This window comes from Anser anser (genome assembly GCF_964211835.1).
Source record: "Anser anser genome assembly, chromosome: 24".
Taxonomy (NCBI): domain Eukaryota; kingdom Metazoa; phylum Chordata; class Aves; order Anseriformes; family Anatidae; genus Anser; species Anser anser.
Genome location: NC_139745.1, coordinates 3,530,853 through 3,541,425, shown reverse-complemented (window position 1 = coordinate 3,541,425; position 10,573 = coordinate 3,530,853). Strand labels below are relative to the sequence as shown.

General features: G+C 68.0%; 1 protein-coding gene across 2 annotated transcripts; it reads right to left on the bottom strand.

The window, feature by feature from the left end:
* Window positions 1-1,405: 1,405 nt before the first annotated feature.
* Window positions 1,406-9,720, bottom strand: E2F2 (E2F transcription factor 2). 2 transcript variants are annotated; one of them, XM_083810490.1, is made up of 6 exons: window positions 9,378-9,720; window positions 4,539-4,626; window positions 4,091-4,310; window positions 3,812-3,992; window positions 3,510-3,602; window positions 1,406-3,220 (listed from the first exon to the last, which is right to left on the bottom strand). In XM_083810490.1, exons 1-6 carry the CDS (start codon window positions 9,660-9,662, stop codon window positions 2,741-2,743), a joined length of 1,347 nt encoding a protein of 448 aa, XP_083666616.1. In that variant the 5' UTR covers window positions 9,663-9,720; the 3' UTR covers window positions 1,406-2,740. The 2 variants fall into 2 exon arrangements, 1 of the variants encoding a protein (XP_083666616.1); XR_014575247.1 differs by lacking the exon at window positions 9,378-9,720 and adding an exon at window positions 5,530-6,540 and having other exon boundaries at window positions 3,082-3,220; window positions 3,510-3,992.
* Window positions 9,721-10,573: the final 853 nt, after the last annotated feature.

Sequence of the window (10,573 nt, the reverse complement as noted above, 5' to 3'; positions counted from 1 at the left end):
GTCCGAGGAGCTGGATTTTGGGTTCCCTTTACCTGGTGATTTGCTGCAAGGACAATAAATAAATTAATTAATAATTTTTTAAAAAAACGGGCCTTTGGGTTTCCCAGCAGAGGACACGAGGATGCTCTGCAGGACCCCTGCACCAAGCAGCCCCCAGCCGGGGCAGGTCAGCGGGTGGCAGAGCCCCCTCCTCTTTCCTCCCTTCCCTCCTGGTTGCCCAGAGAGGGGCTCGGAGCTGGGCAAAAGGCCCAATCCAGCACCCCAAACCACGAAGACCCCCGAACCTGCCCACCTGCACCCCCCCAGCTCCTTTCTGCTGCTCCTGCAGCCCCCTGCAAGCCCCCAGACCATTTCTGTCGCACTTTGTGGCTCCGGTGAGCCCCGTCCCCGGCAGCTCACGGTGACAACGTTAAAGAAAACCCGGTAAAGAAAAACCCCAGCACAGCCTGGGCCAGCAGCCGGCCAGGATGGGGTGTGCGGGGCTGCGAGGTGCCCTGCTAAGGGGGTGAAGGTGTTTATAGGATCGGGGGGGGGCACCACACACACCCCTTAGCCCCCATCTGCCAGGGACAAGGTTAAGAGGCTGTGGCCCCGGTGAGACTGCTGCAGGGGAACGGGAGGAATTTGGGGGCTCCCAAGGGGTCCTGGCTGGGACCCCCCCACCATCCACGCACCTCCTTGGGGTACTGGGGGGGGGGGGGCTGACCCCAGCAAAGCATCCCTGTGGCCAGCCCAGGACAGGGACTTAAAGCAGCGTGGGCCAGGCTCGGGAGCCCCCCCCCCTAATCCCCGCAGCCCCTTTCTTGGGGTGGCCCTGCCACCTCCTGGCCGGCCCGGGGACTGCCAGCCGGGGGTCGGGGGGGGGACACGGCTGCGACACCGCCAGCCGCTCCGGGACACGCAGCCCCCCGGGGATGGGGACAGGACCCGGTGCCTCTCACCCTCCTCCTCTGCCGTGCCAGACCCCATGGGACGAGCGGTGCGGCCCCAGGGCACCGGGTGCCACCGGACATCACCGGGTGCCACCGGACATCACCGGGTGCCACCGGACATCACCGGACATCACCGGGTGCCACCGGCACCGTTGGCATCACCGGGTCACAGCCCAGCAATCCTGGGGCTGGTGGCCTGGGGCAGGACCCTCCACGGGCACGTCCCCGCAGCCCCCAAAGCGGGTGCACCCGGGCATCCTGACCCCAGTGCTTGTCCCACACTCGCTGCTTTGCGCCGATCACGGCTTCGTCTCAACCCCCTTCTCCATCCACCCGCCACGGAGCAGGCTGACCCGCCGGAAATCCTAAAACCAGGCTTTTTCCCCCACCAAAAGCAGAAGCAAAACCGCCTCCCTCCCCCCGAAACGCACTGCAAACCGCGGCGTTTTGCTTCTTCGAGGAAGACAAGCCCCTCTGACTCAGAAGTTTTATTTCATTTCATCCCCTCCCGAGCAACAAACACCAAGTGCCACGAGTTTTTCACGACAAAACACATCCTCACCCACACCACGTCCAAGCCAAACTGCAGGAGAGCAAACCTCGAGGAAGGACGACTTAAATACACTCGCTTAAAAACCCCAAACGCCAAAGAAACCCTCGACAGCGCCGTGCCGAAGGTGGGTCCCGTATAAATACAGTGCAATAATTAAGGTACAATTTACAAGGGCAGGAGGAAAAGCCTGGGGGGAGGAACTCTGCCCGAAGTTCCCAAGGGGAGGGATGGGGCCGGGGCAGGATTTCAACCCCCCCCCCGACACATCCTTGCTGCGGGATGAGGCCGTGCAGAGCCCAAAGCTGAGCGGCCGCATCCAGCCCCAGTGTCCGGCACCCAGGGGAAAAATCAGCGCAGGGAACCGGCTCCAGGTTGATCCCAGCATGGGGCGAGGGGGCCGAGCCTCCCACCCCCCCGCAAAGAAGGGGAAAGCAGTAATATTAGGGAAAAGCTTGGGTTTCTCTGGGCGAGGCGCAGCTGGGAAGGACCAAGGGGTACGCAGCGCACCCGGCTCTGCCGCTGGCACAGCCGCACCGCCAACCCCCCCGCCCTGCTCCCGGCTCCCCCCTGCCCCAGTCACCACCACCTCCTGCCCATTAAGCTCCAGTTCAGACATCCCCCCCCCCCCCCACCAGCACCAACAGCTCTCAAGGAGCCGACACAGGCAGGAGAGGGGATGCTCTGCAAGCGGTTTGCCCACGGCTGTTTTAAGAGGTTCAGCATCCTCCCCCCCTTTAACAAAAAGGTGATTTCACCTATGCTAATTTTTTTTAAGGATATTTCAGCTACTGGGCGGGGGGAAGCACCACCTCGGTGGCGTTCCATCCATCAGCTCATACCCCAGGAGAGCTGCGCCGTGCCGTGCCCCGCACCATCCAAACAAGCGGCCACCACCCCGAAGCACCAGTCGGACTGGGGAGCAACCAGAGCGGCCCCAAAACGCGACCCCAAAACGCGACCCCACACACAGCAAAGCCCCTTCTGGGCAGGGGTTTCTGTGCTGCCCGGGGGGCTGGGGTGCCCCTGACCCCGTGCCATGCACCCAAAAGCCCCCCCAGGTCTGCCAGCAGCCCTCGAGGTGTGGGGGTGATGGAGGGGAGCACCGGCCCTGGCACCCCCAAACCCCCCCGGGTGACAACCAACGACCGAGGCAAAGCCACCCAGGGCGCTGCGCTGTCCATCCCACCCACCTGGGGGACAGGCACGGAGGGGGGGGGACAGCAGGCAAAGGGGGGTGGCATCGGGGAGCAGAGGCTCAGTTCTTCAGCAGCTCCCCCAGATCGTACGCCTCGAAGAGGTCGCTGACGCCCTTGCCGTCCTCCAGCCCCCAGAGGTAGTCGTCCTGCTCCAGGGGGGGCGAGAAGGTGACAAAGGGGGCCGAGTCCAGGTAGGAGGGGGCGCAGGGCAGCTGGTCCTCTGTCTGCTGCAGGAGGTGCTGGGGGGAGCCCAGCAGCCCCGTCCCCACCTCCAGCAGGGAGCCGGGCCCCCCCGGGCTGGAGAGGGGCAGGGACGGGGACAAGGATGGGGCACGGTGCCCGTGGAGGGGCTGCGGGGACGTGCTGGGGGGCTCGGGGTTGTTTTGTAGGGAGGGGTGGGTGCTGCTGTCCTGCGGGGGGGGAGTGGCGGCGGAGGGGACGCCGTGCTGCTTGGTGGGGCTGTCCTCCGCGATCTCCTCCGGGCACAGGTACACCTCGATGGGGCCGTTGGTGCTCTTCAGGTAGAGCTGCAGGTTGTCCTGGCCGGGCAGAGCAGGGCTCAGGGGGGGCATCCAGGGGGGCGCGCAGAGCCCACCCCGCTGCCCCCAACCTGTGCGAGGTCCCAGCAGGGCATCACCCCACACCCACAACCCCTAAAGGATCCGCTCAGGGTCAAACAGCCCCACGGAGACACCCCAAAAGCGCTCGGGGCAATGCTGGGCTGCACCCGTGAGATGCCCCAGGTGGCACGGCGGGGCACGGTGCGGGCACGGCAGCATCCCGGCACCGACCCCGCTGCCGGGGGACGGCTCCTGGCCCCACACACACCTCGCTGAAGTCCGGCACCTCCAGCCTCGTCTCGGGGGGAGCCTTCACGGCGATCACCGTCTGCTCCTGGAAGTTGCTGATGGTGCAGAGGTCCTGGTAGGTGACGTACGCCAGCGTGGGCAGGGACGAGGTATAGGAAAAAGCAGGACCACGAGCGGGACGGCCCCAACTCCCCATCCCACAGCGCTGCCGCCAGGTATCGACCTCCGAGAACCCCCCCCCAGGACACGCGGGACAGCCCCGCAGGGAAGCGAAAGGGAGAAAAAGGGACTCGGAGGGGTCCCCCAGCCCCCCGCGGCCACGCGTCTCCCCAGGCAAGGATATCTCTGGTTGTCCTCGTGGTCCGTCAGCTGCCGGAGCTGCAGGGCGCAGTCCTGCAGGAGCTGCTCCAGCGCCCGCTCCGCCTTGGCCAGCTCGGCCAGCTCCCCGCGCAGCGCCTGCTGCTTGGCCGCCACCGCTGCGTCCTCGAAGATCCCCGTCCCCCTGCGGGCGGAGACGTGAGGGACCCCCGGCCTTGAAGCCGCCTCTCCCCCAAAAAACCAACCCCGCGCACCCGTCCTCCCCCCGAGAGCATCGCCTACATCCACTGGATGTTGTTCTTGGACTTCTTGCGGATGAGCTGGATGCCCTCCAGCACGTTGGTGATGTCGTAGATGCGCCGCTTCTGCACCCCCAGCACCTCGGCGGCGCGGTTGAGGTCCAGCACGCCGTCGGCCGACTCGCTCAGCAGGTGGATGAACTTCTTGGTGAGCAGCCCCAGCGAGGTGTCGTAGCGCGTCTTCTCCCCGGGGGATTTGGGGGCTGCGGGGAAAGCAGAGGACCCCCCCTTAGCGTGGGGTGGAGGTGGCACGGGGCTGGCCACGCCGGGGTCGCTAAACCTGGCGGAATCCCCAAGCTGGTGGAAAAATACCCAAGAAATAGCCCGGATCGATCCCCCCGCCCCATCCCCAGGGGTTTTCTGCCCGCACAGCTCTGGGAAATGGGGTCTGCCCCCCCCCCCAGCACCCCTCCCGTCGCTCCCCAACTTACTCCTGGGGCTGGGGACCTGCGCCAGCGCCCTGCCCTTCCCCTTGGGCGTGCGGAAGTCGAGGCCCTCCAGGTCCAGTTTCCGCTTGGCCTGGAGCAGGAGAGAAAAGCCCGCATTGGGGCAGGACCGGGCTCCCCCCGGAGCCCCCCCCCGGAGCATCGCGGAGCCCCGGGCACCGCCGCAGGCTGGGGACACCTCGCGAGACCCCCGCCTGCCTCCAACACCCCTTGTGGGAAGCGCTCCCGCTCAGCACCCCCGTGCAGGCGACGGGGCCACCAGGGATGGTTGGGGTGGGGGGGGCCGGGTCCCCCCCCCCCGATCGCTTCCTGCCCGGCGCCCCAGCCCTGCCTGGGGAAGCCGCAGGGATTTCCCCTTGCCCCCAGCTGCTGGCACGGCTCCGGGGGCCGAGCCCTGGGAACGGGAGGTGCCGGCACCCCGCGGCTGCAGGGAGGGGGCGGCGAGACCGGATCCTGCCCCCCCCCCCGGCCCCCCCAGGTGGTCTGAGGGGCACGGGGCTGCTCCCCCCCCCCCACCACCCTGCCATGGGTGCGGGCAGCACAGGGGACCCCGCTGCCACCACACACCTGGGAGCCACCCAGGGGTGCCCCCAGCCACCTGCACCCAGCTGGAGCAAAGTGGGGGGGGGGGCAACAGGGGGGGTCCGTGGGGTCCTTGGAGAGGGGACACCCTGCCAAGCAGCTCCTTGATGTAACCCCCAGGGGACCCCCCCCCCCAACCTCCAGCATCACTCTGGGATAAGAGACCCCAGGAAGCAGAGGGGGGGGCACAGCGGAGCCGGGGGTGTCAGCAAATCGCCCACCCCCCCGCGATGCACACAAGGACCCCCCACGTCCCTAAACGCAACCAAGGGGACTTTACCTGGGGAAGGGGGGGGGATGTAATTTGGCTCGGCAGCAGAAAGCAGCCCCCCAGTGCTGCCCCCCAGTTCCACCCCGCTCCCCCCAGCGCCCCCCCCCCCCCCCAATCCCATACCTGCTCCCAGGCCGGGCTGTCCCACAGGGCCCCCCCCAGCACGTCCCTCATGGCAGCCGGGTCCCCGTGGCGGCTCGGCACGGCTCCGGCTCCCCGGGGAGCGCACCCAGCTTTGTGGGGAGGGGCAGGAGAGGCGCCAGGGGCTGTTTTCCGCCCCCCCAGGGAGCCAGGTCCCTCCCGAGCTCCTGTGGGAATTCGCTGCCTCCCCCGCACCCCCCCCACCCGAGCAGGTTTGCCCCAATCCCCGGCTCTGCCCCCGAGCTGCCGGCACCCCAATGGGGAACGGGGAGCGCATGGGAAACGCCTGCCCCAGAGCAGACCCCGAGCATCTGCCAGCGAGATTTGGGATGGGAACGGGGGGGGGGGCACATCCAGGGCCCCCCTCCTGCTGGCACCTGAACCCTGGCCCCTGTGGCCACCGCCATCCGTGGCCACCCCCGTGTCCCCATCACCAAGAGCCCCGTGCAGGGCTTCGGCTGCTCCCCCTCTCCCGGAGCAGTGGGGAAACTGAGGCACGGAGCAAAGCAGGGGGCACGGTCGGGGGGGGGGAACACACAACTTGGACCCCTCGTGCAGCTGGGGGGGGCTCCAGCCAGGGCTGGGACACGGCCACCAAGCACAATAGACAAGGGGGTCCCCTCCTGCGTCCCAGCTGCCGCCCCCCCGGCCGGGCAGGATTAGGCACACGACAGCTGAGCCAGGCACAGCCAGAGCCTGGGGGGGGCTGGGGGGGGGAGCAGGCAGCCAAACCCCGAGCCCCCCACCCCAGGGGACACCGCCGGACCCCCCCACACCACCCCCAACCCATCTCTGCCTGGGGAGGGGGGCAGCGCAGCGCCCCGATGCGGTGCTGGGGGGTGGGAAAGGAAGCTCCAGCAGGAGCCTGAGGTGTTGGGGGGGGATAGAAAAAAAATAAAAATAAAAGGGGGGGGGGGGGTCCGGGCCCCCCGCCAGCTCCTCCTGCCAACAGCCCCGGCGCCAGGGGCTACACCCAGCGCCCAGCCCAAGCATCAGAGCAACCTCTCCCCCCGGGGGCCGCGGGCGCTCCTCCTGCCAACGCTGGGTTTCAACAGCGCCGCTGCCTTCCCCGGGCTTGCCTGGGCTCTGCCCGTCACCGCCACCCCCCCAAAAACACACACACACACCCAGGGCCCCCTCCCGGAGCCAGCCCCGCCGCCCCCCCCACGCTCCCCGGGGCGTGGGAAACGCAGCACCCGAAGTAAGGGGGGGGGGGGTGAAGGGGGGGCACGACGCGCCCGGCTGGGGGTGGCACGGGGCACCCCAGGGTCCCGCCAGCGTGCCGGGGACACGGCGGTGCCAAGGGTGCTGGGTCCGGCCCTGGGATGCCGCCCTCCCTGCTTTTTGGGATATAGAGGGGGTGGGTTTTTTTTGCAGAGCCCCCAGCTAAAGCCAGATTTTGGGGGGGCTGGAGGTGGGGAGGGGGGGGTTCAGCCCCTGGCTGCAGGACGGGGAGCTGGGAAGGATCGGGCTCATGATAGGGAGGACAGCACCCAGGGGTACCGCTGCCCCTCCGAGGGTCTTGGGGCACCTCCGACCCCTCCAAAAACCCCAAATCCTGCACGGAGCTGGGAGGGAAGTTCCCGAGGGAGAGAAGCTGGGGGGGGAGGTCACGGAGCCAGAAGGAGCCCCAGCAGCGGGGTGGGTGCCCACCACCCTCACACCCATCTGCAGCACCCCAAAGTCACCCCTCTGGTGGGTGGCTGTGGGGTCTGGGTGGGATGGGGAAACCCCCCGGGTCCTCCCAGTAAAGCTGGGGGGCTGCTGAGGGTTTCACTGCCCCCCCCAAGGGGAAAGGGGCTCTGCTCTGTTCCCCGGTGCTGCCACCCCCCCGCACCAGCTGCTCTTTGCACGGGCGGCCTTGCCCTGCCCGCTCGCACCGAACCCACGGCGGACTCTGAACCCCTTTTCCCCAGCACGGAGGAGGCGGGGAGGGCCGGGACCCCCCCCCTCCCGCAGGGCTCAGGCGCTCCCCGAGGCTCCTTGGCAGCCCTACAGAGACCCTACAGAGATCCCATATGGCCAACAGTCGGGGTGGGATCGGCACCGGCCAACGCGGCTCTGAAGTAGACGTGTGCGTGGGGGACACCCGCTTACCAATTCTGGGGTCCCCAAATCAGACCCCGAGGGAAAACCTGGGGTCTTTCAGGGCCACGGGGGACACCCGGCTTGCCTTCCTGCCGGGGCACGCGGGGGACAACCCAGCGTGGGCTCCTGGTGCGAGGCAGCTGGAGCCAAGCGTCCCCGTTTGTGTGGCACGAGTCCCGCAGGCAGGTGGGAGCGGGGACGAGGCGCTCCTTATCTGCTGGCCCCGGCTCTGCACACAAAGGTGGCGCTTGGGAGCGTGCCCGAGCCACCCCGGCCACGAGCCACCGTGGCCACGAGCCACTGCGGCGGGGTCCCCGGGAGCAGGGTCCCCGGGAGCAGGGTCCCCGCCTAGATGCGCGCCCCACGTCCGGCAGTGGGGACAGACCAGGACCCCCCCAGCACAGAGCGAGCGGTGCCCCCAGCATCACACGAGCCCCCCCCCCCCGAGCCACGCAGGGCGGGGGGACGTGGGCAAGGAGCACCCCGAGCATCCCCCGGGCACAGCACCGAGCAGGGGTGGCGATGCCGAAGGGCCCCCCCGAAAAGCTCTGCGGCAAGGCAGGCGCTGCGTTTGGGGGGATTTGGGGTGTTTTATTGGAAGGGGGGGGGGGGGGGCTGCGTGTCTCTCAACACAACCACCCCCGGCAGCAGGACACGGTGTTCGGAGACAACGGCGGCCAAAAGCAGCTCCCAAAGCCGGGGAGGGGACAGGTGGCCCCGCAGCCCACCCGGGACGGGGCCGTGCAGAAGGCAGCAGCCAGGACAGACCCACACGGGCAGCGCGGGGTGGGGGGAGCAAGGAAAAAAAAAAAAAAAAGAAAGAAAAACTCTGCCCCCACCGCTGCGCCATCCCCAGCTGGCACCAGGCATCAGCGACCACGGAAGGGGGGAATAAGCAAATAAATCGAGACGCTGATGGGAGCGAGCGGGGCCTGGGATGGCTCCAGCACCGGGGAGAACAGAGGCTCACAGTGAGGGCTGGACGCGCGCCCGGGGCCGGCAGGAATTAAATGCCAGCCCCAGCTGCCAGCGGGGCCGGGCAGATTTGGGGGGGGGGGCCCCCAGGAGAACCGGGCCCCAATACCTGGCATGGGGCGGCCTCAGTTTCCCCATTGGGACCCACGGGTTCTGCGAGCACAGCCCAGCGCTGGGTGACACGGCCAAACGGGGCTGTCACCAACATCCCCCCCCCCGCCCGCCCCCCAAAAAAATAAAATAAAAAAATAAACCAGCTCCCCAGAAAATAAAAACAAACCAGCTCCCAGCTCGGCTCCTTCCTCCCAAGGAGGAAGAGGATGGTTTCACGTCGAGCCCCCACAAAACGCCGCTGCGAACCCCGGGGGAACCAAGCTTGGGCAGCGGAGCTGCAACGCCCCAGCCCCCTGTGTGCACCCCCCCCCCCGGGACGGGTCACGGCGGCAACCCGGAGCGGGAGGGGGGGGAAAATAAAAATGTAAAAAAAAAGGCAGAAAAATGTAGAAAAAGAGGAAGGCGGGAGGCAGCCGGGGAAGTTGAGAAACGCCCGAGCCCTGCCCCCCCCCCCCCCAGGCCCGGCGGTGCAGGGGGACCCCCATAAGAGCTGCACGACCTGGGGGGGCCTCCTGGCATCGCCCCCCCTCCCTCCTCCTTGCTCCCCACCCTGTCCCCTCCTTGCACCGAGCCGGCAGCCCCCCCCAACACCCTCCCCCCCCCCCCCAAAAAAATAAATAAATAAAGCAGGGTTGGGGGTGCAGGCACCTTACCGGCAGCCGTCCCGCCGAGGCCGAGCGGAGGGTCCTGAGGTGGGGGCTCTGGGGGGTGGCGAAGAGGCAGCCCCCCCCCCGGGGAGCGGCCCCGCAGCCCCCCCCCTGCGAGGAGCCCCGGCTGCAGCAGGCTGCGGGCAGCGGGGGGCTGCACAAAGCGGAGCCCCCCCGCTCCGAGGAGCCCATGGCCGGCACGGCTTTTTTGGGGGGGCGCTGGGCAGAGGGGGGCGGGAGGGCCGCGCCCCCCCCCGGGGCTGGGGACACTCCCCGGGGCAGCCGCAGCATTGCAAAGTCCTTCCGAGAAGCCGGCCCGGGGGAGGGAGCTGGGGGGGGGGGGGGTAGAACCGGGCGGCTCCGCGGGGCGGGGGGGTCACGACATCACCGGCGGCATTTTTTTTTTTTTGGGGGGGGGGGGGGGGGGTCGTGGGAACCAGCCGGGCGCGGACCTAAACACCCCGGAAAAAAAAAATAAAAAAATGAATTAAAAAAAAAAAAAAGGCGCGGGGGGGGGGGGGGGGGGCAGGAAAAAGCAAGGCGGAAAAGGCGCGCTCGGCCCTAAAAACACCGCGTTTAGCCCCAAAATCAGCTCGCTCGGCCCGGATGGGGCCGGGGGCGGCGCGGCCCGGTGCCCCCCCCGCGGTTGCGTCCCCCCCCCTCCGTGCCGGCCGCTGCTTTTCCTCCTCGCTCGCCCCGGGTTTTTTTTAACCTTTTTTTTTTTTTTTTTTTTAAGCGCCAAACGCCGTGCCGCGAAATTCGGATTTCCCGCGGAAAACGCCGCGCGCTGATTGGCTGCCGCCGCCGCCGCCCCGCCCCGCGGCAGCCCGCGGAGCCGCGCGGGAGGGAGGGGAGGGGCTTCGTATGCAAATCAGGGGGGCGGGGCTTGTTTGGCGCCACCTGCTCGGGTTCTCGGCGGGTGGGGACTGGGACAGATGGGGACTGGGACTGGGACTGGACGGACTGGGACTGGGACTGGGAGTGGGACAGTCTGGGACTGGGACTGGGACAAACTGGGATGGGGTCTGGGACAGGGACTGGGAGTGGGACAGGGACTGGGACTGGGACAGACTGGGAATGGGACTGAGACTGGGACTGGGATAGGAACTGGGACAGACTGGGATGCGGACTGGGACTGGGATGGACTGGGACGGGGACGCGGACTGGGACTGGCATAGGAACTGGGACAGACTAGGATGGGG

Coding starts and splice junctions, on each gene's coding strand:
- E2F2 (XM_083810490.1), bottom strand. CDS start 9,662: ATGCTGCGGCTGCCCCGGGGAGTGTCCCCAGCCCCGGGGGGGGGCGCG. Junction 4,311..4,538: donor GCAGGTCCCCAGCCCCAGGA/GTAAGTTGGGGA, acceptor CTTTCCCCGCAG/CCCCCAAATCCCCCGGGGAG. Junction 3,221..3,509: donor AGGTGCCGGACTTCAGCGAG/GTGTGTGTGGGG, acceptor CTGCCCGGCCAG/GACAACCTGCAGCTCTACCT.